This window comes from Myodes glareolus, chromosome 8 (assembly GCF_982192425.1).
Source record: "Myodes glareolus chromosome 8, mMyoGla1.1, whole genome shotgun sequence".
NCBI classification, from domain to species: Eukaryota; Metazoa; Chordata; class Mammalia; order Rodentia; family Cricetidae; genus Myodes; species Myodes glareolus.
The window spans coordinates 5,556,054-5,578,763 of record NC_142033.1 but is presented as its reverse complement, the minus strand read 5'-3'; the positions used below and the strand labels follow the sequence as shown (position 1 = coordinate 5,578,763).

Below are 22,710 nucleotides of genomic sequence, written 5' to 3'. Positions count from 1 at the left end.
AACATTTTTGTAGCTTAGGATGAATATTGATACTTACGAATGAGTATATTTAAAATAAACACACCTTATTCTTCTGAAACAGAACAAGATTTCCAGGATTAATTTATAAGCAAAACTTTTAGGACAAATTTATTTGCTCATTTGTTTTAAAGTTAGCAAAGAGGACAGGTTCCAAGAGAACAGAAACAAAGTGTCCGTCTCCCGGGACACTCACACTAACCACTCAGCGGCCTCTTCCCAGAATGTCACCCTCCAAACGTCTAGCTGGAAAGGGGTCTCACTATTTTTGCTCTTGTCAATTGTAGGTTCTAAGTTTAAGACTTAAGTTGAATGTTTTTTCTTTGAATTCATTTCAGCTCTGAGAACATGTATATTTAGCTCCATTCAGTCGGCTCCTTGGTAGGACAAGGAGTTGCTTCTTAAGTCTGAAAAAATTCTATGAATTTTCTTCTTCTAGAACTCACACACTTTCAGACCAGATAAATATAAATATATGATATACCTCATATATATATATATATGTATATATATATAAATTAATTTAATAGGCAATCACTTTCATAGATAGGAATTCTTTTGAAAGGAAGAAAAACAAAGGAAAAATACATTTGTATCCATATGAAATTCTTATAAGACTATGGCAATGAAAAGCCATTCGATGTCTATATTGTATATGAGGCTCAAACAAAATCTGTGTGAATCGTTGAAGCTATGAACATTGCAAAAGCGTGAGATACTGCAGAGCCTGTCAACTGTCAAATTTGCTGACTTGATCACGGACTTAATAGAATATCTAAGCTGCAAATGAGCATTTTTACCTCTCTTCCCCCCCCCCCCCCGTTTCTACCATTTGTGTTTTGGTTCACTTCTGCTTATTGCTTTTCTTTTTTGGCTTCCATCTCCTTATCAGTTTTGTCCCTTGTCACCTAGATTGTCAGCACCGATGAAACTGGTGTCCCAGCTGTGTATAACGTCTAGAGAAATACATCCTCTGGTCCTTAAACCTCTGTTCTGCCATTTCCCTCTCTGATTTTGTGTGTCCATTAGATAAACCACAGAAGACTTTTGTCAGGAAACTAACAGGCGACGGGGCAGAAGCACCTGCTCCTCCTGGGTCCCAGACAGTTGTCAGTAACAGGAGCAATGTGTGGGACAGGCATAAAGACAGCGGGCTAAGCACCTTGTAGAATTTGGTGGTGTTCATGCTGACATTGTGTGTCAGTATAGCACCCTGGCCTTCATTAGCCAAATTTCCTATGCTATTTCTGGCTTTTCTATTTGCTGATTATGTGACCTGGGAAAAACCCCAAATCACTTTGTCTCATCACTAAAAACTATGATGATAATAATTATCTACATCACAGTTGTCGCCAGGATTTGATTAGTTAGAATGGTGCTTGGATGGAGGAAAGGAGACCAAAAAAATTTCAATTTCATTGTTTGAGCAATTTCTCACTAAAAACCATAATGGAACTGGGCTTGAACGTAGGTGTGTTTCAGTCCATGACTATGAGGGTTAAAGGTCTCCACTGTCAACGATAGTGATCAAATATTCAAAAGTTCAGTTAGATGGCTTCAAATGAACTGTTGTTCTCTTCACACACAAGTCTTTAAAAGCAACTCAGGATCCTTGGGAAAAAGCCATAGAACTTTTACAAAGCAAGAAGAATGTGGCCTAAATTAGAAAAACCATCATTGTCTAAACCAAAGCTGTGTTAAGGATATACTGCTCATTTTTTTTTCCTTTTTCTCATTATTTTTTATTTTATTTTTTGCCTATTTGAGTTCGGGGAAATCAGAGACTTGTATATAAAATTTATTACATGTTATTTATAATTGATTATAAAGTTGTATTTATGCATAAGTAGCTCTTATCGTAAAGTATAAGTCTAAGAACTTACATAATCTTTTACTGGAATATTTACACATAAACCTAATATGGGTCATCCCACGAGGCGTTACTATATTTTTAGATCAAATAAAACCTCCCTGACTATTATGAACATGAATTACAGTTTGATTTTAGCTGCTACCACCAAGGAAAGAAAGAACGAGCTCAGTGTCCGGAAAGGAAGAACAGACTCAATGTCCTAACCATTTAAGAGAAATCTTCATCCAAATTAAAACCACAACACATCCTTCAAAAGTATCTTCTGAATATTTTCCCATTTCAATAAAAAGCAACTTCGTTTTTCCTATTACATGGCAAAATCATCCTGCAGTCTGAGTCTCCTGGCGAGCTTTTTCCCTGGTGCGAGCTTCCCCTGGTGCTAACTTTCCCCAAGCAGCCAGTCCTATTGGCTTTCCGCAGAGGCCATGCTGAATATGCCCGCCTTTCCTCGCTCCTCTACCTCTGCTTGCCTGGAGACCCCGTGGCCTTTTGATCACTGCAGGAACTCTGAGCTGCTTACTCTACTCCATCCCGACTTCACGCCTTCAGTCTCAGCTCTGCTCAAAACCTCCAGTGGCGTTCTTGACTTGGAATTAAATTAAATTAATAATTAATTAAATTTCACCTATTTATTTCTATTTAGTAGTGCTGAGACTGAATCCAAGGTCCTATGCAGAGTAGGCAAGCCCCTCTACGTCACAGCTCCCAACCAACCCTGAAAGGCTTTACCTCTTAGGGCAAAGCACACAGACCTGCAGGTCCTTAGTCTTTGCTATTTAATTCCTGTCTCACTTTATTTGCTGTTGTTTCCCTTGCTCAGTTTCTCCAGCTAAGTGGCTTCTTTGCATCTAATTGACTTCTGGAAATAGCCAGCAGGCGCCTGTTCCAGAGCTGGATCTTCCTAGACCTTCTGTCTGGAATGTGCTCCTATGCAAAGTCATGCGGTTGCTTACTCGGACTGTAACAGACTACCTCACACTTGGTATCTAAAGAGAACAAAAGTTGGCATCTCACTGTGCTGATTTCTTGTGGCTTTGGAGGTTTGGGAAGCTTAAGATAAAGAAGGTGCTGGAAGGTTCACTGTGGGGTGGAAGATAATTTTACCACCATCCAGCACGGTGTCTTGTGACTTCCTCCTGGGGGTGTGGTGAGGAGGATAGTCGTGTGTTCACGTGACAGACAGGAGGACTGAGAAGGTCGAGGTCATTTCCTTCAGTCCTTTACTCTCACTCAGCAAAGTTCTCACCTGATAACTTAGACTCTAAAGCTCTATCTTATCTCATGGGAGTTTTAGTTCCTCGGTACAAATTTTGGAGCACAACACACATTTGAGTCATATCAAAGACTTTACTCAAAAGTCACATTTGCAGTGAGGACCTCTGAGGATGCTCTACGTAAAATTTCAGTCCCGTCTCCTTCCTCCCAGTGCTAGAGATCACCCCCTACAGTGTTCCACTTCAAACTTCATCCATGACACCATCTTATGGAACGTGGTTTGTTGTCTGATTCCTTCTTCAGGTGGTGAATCCCATGAGACAGGATGAGTTTCTGTTTCATCCACTGAGGCTTCTCCAATGCCTGCCATGGAGTAGACACTCAGAACAGTTGTTAACTGATTCTGAATCCCATTCAGACACAACGAAAACTACAAATTTACTTAATAAAATGCCTTCCATTTGTAAATTTTTTGGTTTACAAATATTTTCTATTTATAAATATGCAAGCTATCCACCCAGTCCTAGTTAATAGTTCTGAAATCAATTTTAATTATCTGGCAGCATAATGTCCAAACTGTGATATTTATAATTTTCTGTTTATTCTACTCTCTGGAACATTTGATAGCAGCTTTTCACCACAAGAACATTTTTAGATTAAAATTACCTTGCCCCCTGTGGTCATCCGTGGGCACTTATGACAGACTCCTCATTGGCGCTGAGTGGGCCATGCTGATTGGACACTGGGGGGCTCTAACAAACTTTAAATTTCAGCAAATGCCCAGGGACTGCTAAACCTGAAGAAGCCGAGCTTTGCCAAAGGTCAATGACACCAGGTAACTTGTCTCTCACTGCTCCTCCCAGAGAATTGCTTGCTATCAAAAGTGCTTGCTTAAGTTTGCAGTTTCCTCGCCATCCTGGTCTGGTTAATTGAAAACAAGTGCATCTGGGACTATTCTCAGCTGAGCGTCGGTGTCTAAATTCAGTGCTTTTTTCCATACGATAGGTGAGGTGCTAGACATCATTAACTCAACTCCACGTCTTGGCAGAAAATTGGCCTGAGGGCTGACTGTCATTATTATCAAAATCCATGGTAACTGGTAGCTGTACACCATCTGAGAACCCAGACACAGGAGAAGCCAGCCGTCCTTCTATTTACAAACACTGCACTGATGCATCTACCGTCAATGAGCTACTTGATAAATGTGTAGCCTGTCCTTATCCACAGGCTTAGAAGCCAAAATTATAGCTTGAATGTCGATTTAGATCCTTAAGATAACATTAAGTTAGAAGACTATAAAATAGGATTTTGCATTATATCTTGGTTGCATTATTCTGTTGAGTATGTTTTTACTATGAAATGTTTGAATGTTGTAAGAACATTGAAAATACTTTGCCCATAAAAGTACTTTCTTCCAACAAATCATATTATTCTCATATCAGCTGTTACATATTTATGTGTCAGTAAAATATTTAATGTTCATCAAGACCAACAGATTGCTCTCTAGAGCCGTACTGGTAAGTTTTCATTGTGATTGCTCCTTGAGTTAGCTGAGCTCACCAGGTCCTAGTGCAATATCTGTCACACTGTACACATGTGCTTTACTCTGTAACTAAATGCTAGGGCTCCAAAGATTATTCTATTGAAATTTATACAACATAGGGTCTTTTTTAAGTTGACTTATGTGGCTTTTATTAAATTGGATGGAAGGAATCTTACTTGAGGTGGCATAGAGTTCCGGTTAGGAGTGCCAGTTCTGTAGCTACTGTGAAAGAATGCCAACCCCAGTTCTGCTCTACAGTAGTCATTTCTGAGTCTGCTTCCTCCTCCATATAACTGATAAAGCCACCTGGCTCATAATTTTGTTGTGGAACTCAAAGAATGAAACACATGTAAAATTCTCAGGATGGTGTTTATCTACTTTTAATATTTAGTAGATACTTTTGCTTGCAATAAAAATTACTCTAGTGGTTTCTTTCTCTGACCCCAACAGTGACAAATCCAGACATATTGCTAGTGAGTGTGAAGATGCGCACTAGGGTACTAGCCTGGAATCCATAAGATTCCCTTCCTCATCTTTGCATCTGCCATCTCAACACACTAAATGATTCAGTTATGAGCTGATATGTTGCCTTACTGTCACTTTTGATCATACAAGCATTTAATAATAATTTTCTAAGCACATAGGGAAAATGCAAATAATTACATATGTAAAATTGATTTCTATTAATTAATTACCAGATTAATTATATTCAGTAATTTCTGTTTTTACATAATAATCAGACAAGAAAAATAGATTAAAATATTAACCCTTAACTATGAACTAATTGTACAAACTACATATATTTGTGCAGATGATAATTGTATAGATGTAATTATATACAAGGTATGTGATCTATATATTAAAAGGAAATTATCTGCTCGGGGAAGGATGATGCATATATATGTGTCCATTCCTGGCTTTCTTAAGAAAGGTATCGTGACTTTTTCAGGGAGACTTGTGAAGATGCAGACTGTGGCCATGTGTGTAGGACTGCTCCTCTTCAGTGTGACCTGGGCAGCACCAGTAAGCATTTACAAATTAATTTACATGGCACATAATCTCTCTCTCTCTCTCTCTCTCTCTCTCTCTCTCTCTCTCTCTCTCTCTCTCTCTCTCTCTCGTTTTCAGGTAGTGTTTGTTAAAAAGTGAAGCCCTGAGCATGCAAATCAGAAGCCTGCCAAAATAAGATAGTGCCATGTTGTTTTATTACAAATCTCTGAGAAAATGAGTACCAGTCACAGCGTTCCAAGTCAGCCCAGATTAGTGAGTTATGCTCAAAAACTGGAACCATCATGTATCAAAAAGAACCTTGTAATATTTCACCAGAGCCTTGAGGAATTTGACATGAAAGTGTAAAGCTAGCTAAATGCATTTTGCAAATAGATGGCTCTGAGAGGAGACTCTGTGTCTGGCAACATCTTGGTAAGCGGGAGCCTGTCGAAGATACTCTTTGATGAGGCTAAAATGGAACTGATGCCCATGATCTTACCTAAATCCGGCCTCTATTGCCTCTCATGACTCTTCCTCTTCTGACTCACCGGTTGAACACTCAGGATGTGACCAAATCAGCCTTTGACAAAGTTGAGTACAGGCTTTCTGCAACTCAGACACGGAGCTAATTAGATAACGTCTTACCGGCATCCTAGCTCCCAGAGTAACCTTGTGGGTTGAGCAACTATGGAAACAAGTACTCACTCCATTGCTGACCATACTTAAATATAGGTCCCAAGTAAGTGGGTGAGCTGTTGGGTAACCAGACTGACAGGATGAACCATCTGGTGAAAGAGCAGAAATGAGGGGATCTCACTAACTTCTTCACGCACAGCATTTACACAGCCTTTACGAGAGCGGTGCCTACCGAACCAGTCAGTCCCACCTGATCCCCATGGGGCCAGTCCGAACCATACAGGCTTGCACTGAAGCAGGCTGGTGGTCAAGTGGGTCTTGCTGACCTACTCAGTCCAACCAACCGACGCTGAGTTATTTTGAGCCGCACATTCCAGTGAAGAGCTGAAGTGTCCTTTCTAACCAGCTTCCAGTAAAATGCCAGGCCAACATCAATCCGGTGACTGCCAGTAGGAAGAGGTTGTCAGCTTTCTTCCTCGGGGAAGACGATGTCATATCCATTACAGGGCCACTGTCAAGTTCAGTGCAACTGCCAAGTGGGTGTCAGAAGAGTAGGGAGGACTGCAGATTCCAAATTAAAGAGTCTTTGTAGGGTAACAGGGACAAAATCGGGTACTGTGAATTGTAGTGTCATCTTTTCTCACACATACATACATCCCATTTTAACTATTCCCTCAATCATTTGATCATAGGCTGTTGGTATAAAAATGAGCATATAGTAAACCATGTGCATGTGTCATAATTATGACCTGGACTCAAACAGTTTTAAAGTGTGAGCAAAGAGAAGGGGAAGATCAAGCAGTGATATTCAATCACTACACATTGCAGGCAGTTCAGTACGGGAGGCTTTGGTCCAAGTCACAATGAATCGGGAACTATACCAGGTTAATCTATGTCACAAGTACATGTTTTAACACAAACATAAATGAGCATTCTCTGTTAGAAAACACTCAGGCTATCATATCCTTATTTTTATACCTATCCAAGTTATTTCTGTATTCTTCTTTCTATAGCTCATTTTATTGCTAAAAATGAGGTAACACTTTAAATTTATTTTTACAGAATCATGAAAGAACTAAAAATAAGAAATAGATGCAAAAATAAAAAAATCATGAAATATATCTTGAAGATTTGACATAAGCTTTAGGAACATATCTCCATATAATAAATATCTTTCCAAATGAAGCTACTTTCATCTTCTCATTGCTTCAGCCTTGGGATTTTGGAAGAGGAGGTTCAGGCTGAGATTTCTCCCTTCTTCTCCATCACCAGCTGTGTCTGTGTGGGCACTCTCTTTCCTCTGTTCATCTCAAGGGGTTGTTGTGGTACTCAAGAGAAATTTCCATGCAAAGTTCCTTTGCAAAGTGGGAAATTCTCTGCAAATACATTGTGTCCTAGAAATAGAAGATGTTACTGACATATGAATTATTTATTTCTAGAATGAAAAGGAATAGTAGACCAAATAATGAGTCACTCTCACTAACCACTTGAGTTTACATTTATGGACACTAAACCTGTCGGGTTGCACATGAAAACGCCTTTCCTGTGTGTTTCAATGACCATGACTCCCACTCTGGAGCCCCAGGCCTGCCTTTCCCCTTTCGTGCCATGGGAAGGCTGCTTCGTGCTGAAATCTGATTCCGTGGCCGAGATGGCACTGCCATCTAGTGGGGAGGAAAATGATGTTTTCTTCCCTAACAAATACTTACAGAGAAGTGGGTCTGAGCCTCTTTCAGTCAGAATGATTTTTCACATTAATATAATCCAGTGAAAGAAAAAGAAATTAAATATTTGTTGTTTGAAGAAATGAATGAAAGAACTTTCTATTTGGTGGAATTGAGTTGCTGGTCTCCTTGCAGAATTTCACCCAGAGACTGAAAGCCAGGCAGGGTTGTGTAGATCAACAGAGGGCAAACAGAATCATTCCTCCCAAATAACTATTTTAGCTCTGTAAAGAAAGAAAAAGCAATGAGAGAACAATTTAACTGCCAAAATTTCTTTGGGTTCTTATGCAAGGGGTGTACAGTGTCCAGCAGAATCGCCACACATTCTAGTCCATTGTAATTCCTACAACAGATAATGAAAAATGTCCACATATTGATGTTCTTGTCCCAATGTGATGCCATCCTTGAAATCACAATTTTCAGAGGGATAAGTAAGAGTTCTGGGACATTGTTATTAGCAAATGCTATTCCCTATGTGTGTGGTATATGAAAGTGAACTAACATTCAAGGAGGGAGGAGGCTGGTTAACAGGCTCCCATAGAGAATTGGATTCACGTGGAATTAGGTTTCCACATGCATCAAGAAAGCTATCAATACAAGAAATATTATCAAAGACCAAATTACAGCTCATCTCGACCATGGTTTGTCCTGGCAATCCCAGTTCTATGTTCTGAAACTCTCAGCTGAAAATAACAAGGGTCCGAATAGCAAACTTAAAAGTCAGAATGCTCAAGGGGTGGCACCAGCTGGACCTCAGCCACGAGCACAGTGAAACCTGTCTTTCCTCTCATGGCTTCTCCACTCTACTATGGAACTTCTTCCCAATGTTGCAATTCCACTGAAATATTGATACACTGTGGTATGACAAACAGTTGACAGTGACACACAGGAAAATATATTTCAAGATATAAACAAAAGAGAGCCTATGCGGTGACTGTCTTCTAGGCCAACACTCGCCCTCCAGTGGTTCTAAGAAGTACTACCGATTGTCAGATGCAAAATTAGACCTCTTTCAAATTAAAAAGAAATATTCTCTAGTATTAGGAAGAAATATAATGGTGTAGGTTTTTGCATCATTTATAAAGGTCACCATGAAAACACGTCTACTCTGAAAGCAGCATAAATGTGCATGGCTAAGGAAAGACCCTTCCCATGACAGTCTGGACTAGCAAGGGGGCTCAGCAGGGACAAAGTGCCCTGGCATTTCCAGCTGTGGATGTTGCCTTTCTTCCCTGCCCGACACTTGTCAGGTTCTGAAGCCAGGGTGCTATGCGTTCCAGGGTCCTCCTTACCCCCATCCACCGGTTTAGCACAAACCATGTTCTGATTCAAGACTTACTTCTGCAAACGTGGCCTTGGTGGATCTCAGGGGCCTGCTATTGTCATTTCGCTGTGCTTTGGTAGCACTGCTTCTCATGAGGGTTTTTTTCTGAGCATATCCTACCATGTGCTGGGACCGTGTAGACTTCCAGGGGAAGGAAGTTACTATCACAGACCATCTTGTCAAGAGTGACACACGTCTCCATATCTTAAACTCCTCCCACAGATGACTTCATCCACGTTCACTTTCATCGAAGAGGAAGAGTGAGGCACTTGTTCATGGGGGTGACAATAATTCTTTCATTCAGTGGCTTCTTGCAGGATCATTCCCCGCAGAACTGCACACAGCTTAAAATGCCTCCAACCGAAGGGTGATTTATTTTTCCAAATCTGGCTTCATTTCCCCTGGAAGTGAGAATTCTCCCATAGAATTTTGTTTGCTTCAGCTAGCTCTTCTTCGTACAGCCATCTCTAAGGCAGTTAGCTAATTTTGGTTCTGGGGCAACATGTTTTCAGCGCTTCCTGCTGTGTGAGTTATAACGCTAATTGAAACAACTGAGGGAGTACAATTCCTTCTCTCTCAGAACATGAAGATAGAAAAGAGACACTGAAATGAGAAACCAAGACAGGTCATAGAAAGGGTCATGTAAAAGGAGCAGTGGGCCGCTTCCTGCCACCCGCCTCCCAGCTAGCTTTACCCCTGAAATAATTACACGGAAACTGTATTCATTTAAGCACTGCCTGGCCCATTATCTGTAGCCTCTTTTTGGCTAACTCTTACATATTGATCTAACCCATTTTTAATAATGTATGTAGCCACGAGGTGGTGGCTTACCAGGAGGATTCTAACCTGCGTCTGTCCCAGAGAAGAGAGTCATGGCGACTGCCTGCCTCTGCTTTCTTTCTCCCACAATTCTGTTCTGTCTACTCCACCCACCTAAGGGCTGGCCTATCAAAAAGGCCAAGGCAGTCTCTTTATTAACCAATGAAAGTAACATGACCTTTCTCCATCAGGGTCATGTAAGTGGCACCAGGAAGAAAAAAAAACCCCAACCATACAATGGGACAGGAGTGGAAAGAAGTCAGTTCCAGGCTGGTGTTTAGGGAGAGCTACACAATGGGAACTGTGAGCCGGTTGTGGGGCAGAGATAAGGTTTGAGAAGACAGAAGTGAGTGGGCAGGCTGTTCTCCAGAGAAAGACTGCCATGAAGTAAGGCATGGGAGGACAGAGCGGCTGCTGACTCACAGCTGGTCGTGCAGCTGGTGGCGGACGGAAATCACGTCCCTGGGCACACGCAGAACAGGAAACTCTTTGTTCTTTAAAATATTTTCTCAGACAAATGTTTAACTGTCTTACAGCAAAATTAAAATGTTGTCTCTTGTCTGCTATACAAAACAGTTTTATTTTCTCCTCTAATTAAATGCACACCAGTGATTAGCAAACATACTACTTTTCTAATAAAGAAGAGGAAGAGAAAAAGAGACTAATAGAAACACACACACACAAATGGGACAAAATTTCCTCTAAGAGTAGACAGGAAAAAAATTAAGAATTTTAAAATTTAAATTTAACTTAATATACTATACTAATTTTCTTTTCTTTTTTCCTTTTTCTTTCTTCTTCTTTCAAGACAGGGTTTCTCTGTAGCTTTGGAGCCTGTCCTGGAACTAGCTCCTGTGCATACACTCCTAGTGTTCTTAATCAGAGATTGAGGGTGTCAAGACTCTCTTTTTAGACAACGTGTGGTCAGTGCCACAGGCTCGCACAAGCCACAGTCAAAGGGTGACATTCCGAACACAGGGAAAGGAGTGAAGATGGAGTCCACAGTTAGCTGCTACGACTTAAGATGTAAAGACTTGAGAGGACAGTTGTGCCTCCTATGAGGAAGTGGCTGCTGTTGCCACTCTGTAGGGAAGCAAGCTAGCATGACATCACGGATGCCACACAGTCCTGATTGAGGGACAGCTAGGGTCATTGATACAGACCTTGGTGGATGAGAGAGACACTGCAATAGATACTTTACTTACATTGTATCAATGAACAAGATTGTTTCTTTAAAAAATCCTGAAATGTATTTATTTTCTTGTCTAGTAGTGAGGTGTCTGAAGTTCAAAGAAGCGAAGTAGCATCCTGGGGTCACATGCCTCCCCGGGTCACATAACTTCCCAGGTCACATGCTTCCCCGGATCACATGTCCCTGCAGATCACCCAGCCTGAAGAGGAATAGCAGCTTATGTGATTGGTGCCTGGGTCCTTCTGGGGCACAGTTACTTTAGTGAGCACTGGAGAAATTTGAAACTGAGGTCTGCAGAGATGATTCTACAGTTAAGAACATTCACTGCTCTCCCAGAGAGAGGATCAGGGTTTGTCTTCTCACACTCAGGTGGTAGTTCACCACCATCTATAACCTCACTTTCAAGGGATCTGATGGTCTCTCTGGCCCCTGTGGGCACTGACACATGGTGCACAGACACTTATACAGGCAAAACATCCACACACATTAAAAATAACATTTGGGTATTCCGTGACCTCATCTGGTGCAGCTCGCCATGGCCCTTGCTTACCTGAACTGCTTTACCATCTCTGTGATCTTCCTTACACCTCATATAGATGTAAGCGTTTGGATGTTCTTTCTTTTTCTCCATATGGAAACTTTCATCTATTCAAATCTTTAATTATCATAACCAAGATGTTAACACACTCAAGGAAAACTAACACACCAAAGTGTGTCCAAAAATATATTGATTTTGCTACTTAATCTAAAAATAGTCTCACCATTTTGCTTCTGAATATTTGAATCTTACATGGCCATTAAAATTACTTCATTCTTCTTTTCCCATGAACCTGCTTGGCTCCATTTCATCCTCATTGAGTTGTAGGCTTTTCACTAAGTATGTTTTAGGTTTTAAACACTTTCTATGAATTACCGGATTTTTAAAATTTAACTTGAAATAATTACTTTATGCTAAAAATTTTACGTTGTGAAAAGAAAAAAAAGAGACAATATTGCTCTTCACCAGTTTGACAAAGGAAGAAATTGTGAGCTGACACCTAAAGAAATCATTACCTAGAAAAAAGAGAAAGCCTTGTTTCATTTTGAAGCCAATGAAAATAACAAAAATAGAAAAAAAAAAACCCAAATCTTTTTTAAATCCGCAGATGATGAATGAAGAGGATGGCACCACCAACAAAGGCAGCGCCCACAGGGACTTGCCCACGGGGGACAATGGAGCAGAGGATGGCGAGGATGCCCTCCTGAACCTGCCTGACCAGGAAAGGGATGGCGCTGCTCTCCTCAGAAGTATCGCGCAGCCTATAGAGAGACCAGAGACTGGGAGTGAACTACGGAGTCACAAAAACACAGAGAAGAAACCTAAGAGTGTTCCAAACTTGATTCCAGCAGATGTCAGTGATGCGGAAGACCACTTGAAAGATGAAAAGATTCAACAGAGGAATCTACTGTCCCAGATTAGCCCAGTGAAAAGCAAAGGTACCCACCAGATCCAACGAAGCCCTCACTACCCAACACATCGCCCCCAAATCAGAAAGATCCCCAGTGACTTTGAAGGTAGCGGTTCTGCAGACATTCAAGCGAGGGGTGATAACGATGTCCCTCCTTTCAGTGGGGAAGGCCAACGTTTCACGTACATTCCTGGCCAAGGAGGTGCTATTGGACCTGCTCTAGAAAGCTCAGGTAGTCACACAGGCCTCTCAGGCTCTGACAAATCTGAGGTTGTTAACCCCCACTCGAGTGGACTGGGTTCTAATGAGATCCCAGAGAGAGAAACGCATGGCGGTGATGTTGTTGAAACCAGAGACAAAACCACACAACGGGCAGGCGCTGCTGGTGTGAGCCTGGTGGAGGGAGGCAATGACATCACAGGCAGTACTAATTTTAGGGAACTCCCTGGAAAAGAAGGGAACAGAATTGATGCTGGCAGCCTAAATGCTCATCAAGGGAAAGTAGAATTTCACTATCCACGAGTGCACTCCAAAGAGAAGCAAAAAGGGGGCAGCACTGACAGCTCCGGGAGCGCCAGTTACAATGAGATTCCGAAGCGCAGTAAAGGCAGCTCTAGGAAAGGTGCGGAAGAATCCTACAGGAACCAAGAGACCTTGACTGAAAAACAAAGGTTTCCAGGCAAAGGCGATAGTCAGGGCCGGGTTCTTCCTTCTCACGGTCTTGGTAATGAAGTTAAAAGTAAAGGAGATTCCTCTAACGTTCCCAGTAATGAGCGGGTTATAACACACAGTAGAAAGAACCATTATGTACTCCACGGGCAGAACAGCTCTACACGGAATAAAGGGATGTCTCAATGGAGGGAGGTCTGGCCTTCGCGGAGGCCCCACGCCCAGCGGCGCTTCAGCACCCACAGAAGAGACAGCAGCGAGTCTTCGTCCAGCGGTAGCTCCAGTGAGAGCGAGGGTGACTAGCCCCCAGGAATCTGGACCAATCTTCTCCTCCTGTCCTGGAGGAAGAGCGGATACAGCAGAAACCGAGCAAGCTAACAAACCTCCAGGACATTGAGCTGTTATAATAGCTCTAAGAATTTCTACTCAAAGTTCTAATGCCCTTTTTAAATAAAAATTTCCATTAAGAATTTATCTAGTAGGTAATATTTGGGTAGGTGACACCTTAAAATAGCCTGTGAGTGCCATGCGTGCCTTGATGTGTATTGTTTGCTCTACAGAATGAAAATAAATGTGCTTTTTCTATGATCATCTGTAGTTAAATGATCACTAGTAGACTGTTGGCACTAGTGGCAGAATTAAGAGATAACAATCTTAATCTGCCTCCAGGAGAGAGGGAAGGTGTATGAGAATCCCCCGGACAAGAAGGAGACACTTCCCCATCACACTCTGGCTGGCTATGCTCTTCCCTCTGCTGTGCATTTAGTGTCCTGTGCAGCAAGTTTTATCTCTGAGGAAAATCTCATGGTGATCACTTTTGCTGGTTCTGACTCCATCTACAGAGAAGCAGAGGATGGATGAAGTGCCATGGGAGATGGGGAACGAGCAACAGAAACGAGAGCACTGACCACTCTCAAAGTATTCCAGCTCTATGTCTTCTCCCTCTCTTGAGCATAGATGGTTTTCTGGCTAAGACGGTCTTGTAGTGCAGGCCTGGGAGGGGACCTATGTCTCCTGTTGATGGAAGCGTTTGTCCCATGGCAAGAGAGACCCCATTTCTCTCTTCTCAGTCCTTCTTGGTTTAGCTTGAGCATGGTGTTGAGATGCTCAGGAGCCAGTGTGTGGCCACGAGGGGAAGGCAGAGCAAGCATAGAAAGGCCACAGAGTCAGCCCCATGTCAAACATCCTCATCTGCCAGAAAACTAGCTCTCCTTATGTTAGGCGTCAGTATATTGTTGTTACCGACTCCTGCTCTGAATTCATTACTAATATTCTTCTCCTTTTCCATAATGATGAGCCTCCAGGGAAGGAAAGGAGGACTGTAAGCTTCAGAAGAAAATGTGGGCCTTATTCCTCCTGTCCCTTGGAGACTCTCAAACAACAGACAACCTGACCAGTGGGTTATACGACAAATCCTTATTTTGATTCCTGGTACTCCTTTTTTTTAATAAAAGAATAATAATTTTGAGCAAAAAAAAGCATGCCAAAAGCAATTAAGTAGAGAAATTATAACTGAGTTTAAATTGCAAATAAAAAATTGAAAGCAACCCAATGGCTTTTACACAGGAATGGTCTGAGCACATAGGAGCTGTTAAAATGGTGAGAGAAAACAACTACAAGAAGATGGAGAGAGCAAATGCCATCTTAGGTCTTCATGTGTGGCCACCACCTTGTCTGTTATCTAGGGGGACAGGTGCACACCTCAATTCTCAATTCCCTTGTTAGGTTGTTCCCTCTCCCCATGTTTGAGCACTCATGGATAGCCCTTCAGAGCATTGGTGAGGGATACATACATACGTACATACATACATACATATATATATGTACATGTGTGTATATGTGTTTATGTGTGTATCTATCTGCTTCTCTATAAGTGAAAGACCAAGACATCACACTGAGGTGAACATACACATGGAGGCACTGGTACAGACCCAGAACCACTGAAGCTCACGGGTTCCTCTGCAGTGAGACAGATGCTCCATCTTCATTTAAAGATAAATAAACATAGATCTTCAAAACCAACAGTTTCAGCCTCTCTTAGCTGCCTTCGGAGGAACGAGAAAAATAGAGGCACTCTGCCACCTTGTGCCCAAAATGAAAAACTGTCCATGACCAGACACGGGAGCAGTGTGGTCTGTCATTGATTTACCTTCCTGCAGGGCGCTCCCAGCAAGCCACTTTCTTTGGTTTTTCTGTTTATAAATATCTGCCTATCATTTGCCACCCAATACTCCAGCCTATCAGGGGAGACTACCCAATCCTGTCCAGCTTCTTAAGCTTGAAACAGTTTACAACATTCTGGGAAGAACAGAAGGGAGGCGATGCTCCCGAGCTTTACTGAATGGATAATGTAAGGAAAGGGACAGGTGATCAGAAAGAAGGCAGGATGAGGGGGGTGGGTCCTAACCTAGAGCCTTAGCAACAAGTGAGTGGCGTCAAGTGAATCCCCGGAACTCATTCACCAACTGGCCTGGATGGATTGATAAACTCCAGGTTCAGTAGGAGACTTGTGCCAAAAATAGAAAGTGAAGAACAATGGAGAAAGGCATTCAAAGTTAACCTCTGACCTAGTCACACATACCCTCACTAATGCATGCATACACTCCACAATCTGGAGCATATACATTCGTCACACAGATATGCACTCATGCACAAACACACATGTGTACACACAGAGAATAAGGCAGAGGTCTTTAAGATCTACACATTTAGACAGACTACATATCTACAAGTAAATAAGAACTTTGCAGTTAGTTGATGGCCTTAAGTGGTACAACATGTATTTTAAAGTTTAGAAAAGATCCCTCAGGCTGGGCGATGGTAGTGCATTCCTTTAATTCCAGCACTCGGGAGGCAGGGGCAGGTGGATATCTGTTAGTTCAAGGCCAGCCTGGTCTACAAGAGCTAGTTCCAGGACAGGCTCCAAAAGCTACAGAGAAACCCTGTCTTGAAAAACCAAAACCAAAAATAAATAAATAAACAAACAAACAAATAAATAAATATTCCTCAGTCGGAGGACTAGGAAGCTGTGGCGGTGAGCATGGGGCTCAGGAGAGTAGCACGAAGGAAGGCTCCCTTAGACACATGGACTGTGGATAAGAAAGGCCAAGAAGGAACTGTGATCAAACCCTGCCTGCCACTCAGTGGACAGTGCTTTGACGTTTATGGGGTACTTTATTACACATGTCTCAAGCTTAGAAATATAGCTGTCGCCATATTTGAATTTTTATAGATTATGTTATGTCATTAATAGATTAGTATCAGAAGTTAAATCATTTTAAGTTTTTTTGTTTTTGTTGTTTTTTGTTTTTGTTTAGGACAATGAGGCAGAGAAAGTCTGGAGCTGTGGCAGGTGTGTTCTATTAAACCGAGCAATCATTTTAGCAGTCGATTCTGATGGGATCTGGCACCAACCTTGGAATACCATGTATAACAGAAGATCATTGAATAGGAAATCTATTGTTTTCATTTGTAACAGGCTCAAATGACTACGAACCCACATTTGAAATCACCATCATGAGTGTCTTTTCCAGCAATTTCCAAATCATTTCCTGGGTCCTCTGTAGGTCCGTGGGCAGTCCAGACTTACTAACCTGGTAGTGTGGGGATAGTTCCATCTCCGATGAAGAGAACTCTTCTTTATAGATACCTCACATCAACAAATTAAAGAGAATCACAGATACAGGTCAAGACGGCCCTAGACAGGCTCTTGGGGAACAGACATAGTTGGAAGTGTATGCATGTCTTCCTTAGTTCACAAACTGCTAAAAGCAGGTATGAGATTTGATGTGCTGCTGGTCCCATACTGAACGGTCATTCAGACAGGATATCCCAAACTGCTCAACACCACGTGTCTGTGTAAAAGACAGAAGCGAGTGTGAAGAGGAGACAAGAAGGAACTAAAACAGCAAATCACGTGTGCACATGGTGGTGGTACTTCCTCCTTCGCCTTGCTCAAGGCTCTGAGGGCCGACAAGGTCTCTCTACTGTGAACAGAAACTTCAGTCTGTAGAATTTTTGAGTAATGTTCCTCAGATGTGTGGGCCTCCCCCGCCATGTCAGCCGTGGTTCTTGTTTAGTGTTGAAGCTCTCTGGACCACATGAGTCCAGATTATATGAAGCTACAAGCTTTTCTCAGGTGTGGGATCTGATCGCCACCAGCCTTCAAAACAACAGTCAGGATGAAGATAGAGTTCACCTGTGTGAAAGCTCCCCTGGTCCCGTGCCCTCTGGAAGAGAGACGCTCTCTAACTCTTGGGTGTGGCACAAGGCTTCCTCAGAGCCACAAGTGAACGAAGAGACTTTGTTATTTCCACTTACTCTTGCTATGAAAAGAGTCCTTGGATCTGCTGACATGTATTTGTTCTATGAAATAACAAGAGTGAAATTATGAAAGTAAATATATAAAGGAGTAAAATAAAGAAAATCAAATAAAAGGTAAATATATATGCAAACAGTAAAGCAAGTTTAAAAAATATATAAATGGTAAAATTATAAAAACAGAAAACTACAAGGGAAAATTATAGCATCACGTGTTTTTCTAGTCCTTTGTCTAACACTTCTATGTATTGTAAGAAGACAGCACCAGACTCTGTTCTTCTACCACCCTCTCATCTCACTGCCATTTTATCACGTGACTATTTCTTAATCAACTTAATTTGATTATATAACTATACCAGAACTTGTTCAGTGTGTTGTTGAGGGGACTTAGTCTTCTCCCAGATTATTTTCTCTTGTGAATTCTTGCTTTATTATTAAAGTTTGACACTGCTGACATTCCCTTACTCTCCATAAGTTCATTTTTTAGTACCATAGATGAACAAAAGTTATGTATAATGGCTATCCATTATGCTTAGGATTTCATGACATTTTTCAAGCTGGCAGGTGTTTAATTACTTTTTGATTAATCATTCATTAAAAAACCAGTACTATAGTAAGTATCCTTGGCTAGGTATATTTGTGTATAACAGAAAGGTAAAGTCACAGCACTGCCAAGGTGGGAATTAAATATTAAATACCGGGCACAAAGTGATGGAGACCTGGTTCAGTAACAGAATTCTTGCCTTGTAAGTCTACAGCCTAAAAGAAGACAGAATACCTTATATGCCAGATGCCATATATGTGCTGTAGCAGTATGCTGTACATACAAAAATCCAGATCTTGAAACAATTGCGTGTATACAGATGATCCCCCATTTATGATGATTTGGCTAACTTTTTAAACTACTCTCCAGCAATACGAATGCAGACCTTATTTCATAAAAAAAAAACACTCAGATTTTGATCATGTTTTCCTAGACTCTCAGAGATGCCAAGCAGGAGCAGAAGGCTTGTGGGCTACCATGGGAATGAGAACAGACAGTCTACAGTGCAGTGTGTTGTCAGTATTTTTCAGATACAGAGGCTCAATAATTAATTGAATGAGATAGTCCATACTTTGTTATAGAATAAATTTTATACTAATAGCTAATGTAATCAAAGCCCAACTATGATGGACATTCAGTGATTTAAATGCATTTATGATACTTTGATTTGTGATATTTTTTTTAAAGTAATTTTATTAAATTATAAAAGTTTCCATTTCCGCCCCTCCTCCCACCACCCTCCCACTCCCCCCACTCCCTCTCCTCCTCCCTCTTTGGCCCTTAGGGCAGTCAGGGTTTCCTGCCCTGTGGGAAGTTCAAGTTCCTCCCCCCTCCCTCCAGGTCCAGGCAGGTAAGTATCCAAACAGACTGGATCCCCAAAATCCAGTATATGCAAAGGAAACAAGTCCCAGTGTCATAGTCAATGGCTTTTCAGAAAGACTTCGGGCCAGCCACCTTCAGAGAATCCGGCCAAATTCCGAGAATCTGGTTAGATCACGTCGTCGTTCAGTCCCAGTCCAACTGGCCTTGTTAAAGTCTCATTAGATCTGTTCCCTTGTATCAGTGGGTGATAGCATCCCTCGCAGTCCTGATTTTCTGTTTCATGTTCTTCCTCCTTCTGCTCCTCATTTGGACCTCGGGGGGCTCAGTCCGGTGCTCCAATGTGGGTCTCCGACTTTATCGCCGTCCTTCGTCAGATGAAGGATCTATGGTGATAAGCAAAATATACATCAGTATGGTTATGGGCCACGGCCGATTCAGGCACCCTCTCCTCTGTCCAGAGAACAATCTGGGGGATCTCTCCTTGGACCTGGGATCCCATATATAATCAAGTCTCCTGTAAACCCTAAAATGACTCCCTTAGTTGAAATATATTCTTCCCTGATCCCATATTCATCCTTCCTCCCTCCCCCCCCCCATCCCAGGCCACCGAGCTTTCCCCATTCCTCCCCTACTCCCTTCTCTCTAACCCTCTCCCCTTCCATCAACCCTCCCACCCCCCCATGCACCCGAGGTTACCTGGGACTCTTGTCTATTTCCAACCTCCTGGTGGATAGGTAAATAATCTTCATCAGGTTCATCTTCTTATTTAGCTTCTCTAGGATCACGAATAATAGGCTCAAAGACCTTTAATTATGGTTAGAATCCACTAATGAGTGAATACATACCGTGTTCCTCTTTTTGGGTCTGGCTTACCTCACTCAGTAAAGCGTTTTCTATTTCCATCCATTTGCATGCAAAATTCAAGATGTCATTGTGATATTTTTAACTCACATTGTAAGGCTTATTGATACGTGAGCCCATCATCACTTGCAGATCATCTGTATTGCAGGAATCTACCATCATGAGGCTCCCTGCCTCTTACTCAGGCCCCAAATGCTGGTGGCTGACTTGGTCCAGGCGAATCACCTGAAGCTCTCTAACTAAAATTAAAACAAACCTTGAAACCCTCTGTGCTCCCACATGAAGCTTCCGATTCCTGGCTTGTCCTGGGATCCTATAACTTAGGACGATGTCCAGGCGAGGGCAGTGTGCAGGCTGACTTTAGGAAAGCCATCGTTTAAGAGTCTCTGATTCTGACAACCAGGAAACAGTCACTAGGTGGCAAACTCACTCACTTCTTTTTTTTTTTTTTAAAGTAAATTTTATTAAATTATAAAAGTTTCCATTTCCGCCCCTCTTCCCAACCCCCCTCCCACTCCCCCCACTCCCTCTCCTCCTCCCTCTTCGACCCTTAGGGCAGTCAGGGTTTCCTGCCCTGTGGGAAGTTCAAGTTCCTCCCCCCTCCCTCCAGGTCCAGTAGGTGAGTGTCCAAACTGACTTGATCCCCAAAATCCAGTATATGTAGAGGAAACAGGTCCCAGTGTCATAGTCAATGGCTTTTCAGAAAGACTTCAGGCCAGCCACATTCAGAGAATCCGGTCAAATTCCGAGAATCTGGTAAGATCACTTCCTCGTTCAGTCCCAGTCCAACTGGCCTTGGTAAACTCTCATTAGATCCGTTCCATTGTATCAGTGGGTGATAGCATCCCTCGCAGTACTGATTTCATTAGAGTTTTACTCAGCGGTAAAAAACAATGACATCTTGAATTTTGCATGCAAATGGATGGAAATAGAAAACGCTTTACTGAGTGAGGTGAGCCAGACCCAAAAAGAGGAACACGGTATGTATTCACTCATTAGTGGATTCTAACCATAATTAAAGGTCTTTGAGCCTATTATTCGTGATCCTAGAGAAGCTAAATAAGAAGATGAACCTGATGAAGATTATTTACCTATCCACCAGGAGGTAGGAAATAGTCAAGAGTCCCAGGTAACCTCGGGTGCATGGGGGGGTGGGAGGGTTGATGGAAGGGGAGAGGGTTAGAGAGAAGGGAGTAGGGGAGGAATGGGGAAAGCTCGGTGGCCTGGGATGGGGGGGGGGGAGGGAGGGAGGATGAATATGGGATCAGGGAAGAATATATTTCAACTAAGGGAGTCATTTTAGGGTTTACAGGAGACTTGATTATATATGGGATCCCAGGTCCAAGGAGAGATCCCCCAGATTGTTCTCTGGACAGAGGAGAGGGTGCCTGAATCGGCCGTGGCCCATAACCATACTGATGTATATTTTGCTTGTCACCATAGATCCTTCATCTGGCGAAGGACGGGGATAAAGTCGGAGACCCACATTGGAGCACCGGACTGAGCCCCCCGAGGTCCAAATGAGGAACAGAAGGAGGAAGAACATGAAAAACTCACTCACTTCTTAAGAAGTATTTTGAAACTAGCTGAAGGTTTTATTCTCATTTACAATTAAATTGGGATTATTGTCTTACTATAGAAAATTATTTTTTAAAAATCCAAACATACTGACCCCCAGAATACTGTTTCTCCCTCTCAACAACCCTTGATTGCCTACAGCCCCTCCTCTAAGAGTGGGGTTCCATCACTTTCCCCCTTCCATGTTGACATGCCAATGCGGGTTGCCATTGTTCATGTCTTGTTTAGGCTACCACACTGTTGTCATTTCATCTCTGGGCTTCCCTGGTGTGCTCTCTTTCACAGTGCTCTCTGAGCCTGAGGTGTAGGGTGTGCTATAGATGTGTTAGCTAAGACTGGGCACGCCATAGTCAGACAGTTCTCTATGTTTTGACCTTGGCATGGTGCAGTGGTTTCTGCTACGAAGAAGAGGTTTCTTTGAGGTGGGTGAGCACTACACCCATAGGCATTAGGATAAGTATTAAGAAGGAAGTGAAAGATTATATTGCTATGGCAGCAGCTGCCTCACTTCTAGGCTCCATGGTCCCACTAAGGGGTCAATCCTGAAAACATGTACACAGCAGCAACTCTGAATGAACCCAGCAGGTTCTATTTACATATTTACCCATATGTAAACAAACAGACAGACACATGCAAATGGAAGTTTCTGTCCTGCCCAGTCCCACAGCCATTCAGTCCCAAGAAAACACATAAAGGTTTATATTAATTATAAACTGGTTGGCCTATTAACTCAGGCTTATTATTAACTACCGCTTATAACTTAAATTAACCCATTTCTATTAGTCTATGTTTAGTCGCATGACTTGGCACCTTTCATCAGTACAGCATTCTCCTCTTCTTCTTCTACATCTGGTGATGGCAGACTGAGACTTTCCTCTTCCCAGAATTCTCCTAGTATGGTTACTCTGCCTATAATTTCTGTCTGGCTACTGGACAATCAGTGTTTTATTAAACCTATACAAGTGACAAATTTATACAGGGGGCAAAAGTATTATCCCACAGAACACACACACACACACACACACACACACACACACTTAAAGAACAAGAGGCCATGAATCTGGGGGGGCACATATGAAGTTAAAAGGAAGGAGTGCTATAAATATAGTACACATATACAGACTTTGAAAATAA

At 42.2% G+C, this 22,710-nt stretch overlaps 1 protein-coding gene across 2 annotated transcripts; it reads left to right on the top strand.

Moving 5' to 3' along the window:
- The first annotated feature begins 5,609 nt into the window (after positions 1–5,609).
- Mepe (matrix extracellular phosphoglycoprotein) lies at positions 5,610–13,754 on the top strand. Of its 2 annotated transcripts, XM_085691460.2 has the most exons (4): positions 5,613–5,672; positions 8,135–8,197; positions 9,145–9,157; positions 12,493–13,754. In XM_085691460.2, exons 1-4 carry the CDS (start codon positions 5,613–5,615, stop codon positions 13,752–13,754), a joined length of 1,398 nt encoding a protein of 465 aa, XP_085547586.2. The 2 variants fall into 2 exon arrangements, with proteins under 2 accessions (XP_048284138.2, XP_085547586.2); XM_048428181.2 differs by lacking the exons at positions 8,135–8,197; positions 9,145–9,157 and having other exon boundaries at positions 5,610–5,672; positions 12,480–13,754.
- The last annotated feature ends 8,956 nt before the right edge of the window (positions 13,755–22,710 follow it).

Bases quoted from the DNA above. Each gene is read 5' to 3' on its own strand.
- Mepe (XM_085691460.2), top strand. From the start codon at position 5,613: ATGCAGACTGTGGCCATGTGTGTAGGACTGCTCCTCTTCAGTGTGACC. The intron at 5,673-8,134 runs GTAAGCATTTAC...GTCTCCTTGCAG, and splicing joins GTGTGACCTGGGCAGCACCA to AATTTCACCCAGAGACTGAA.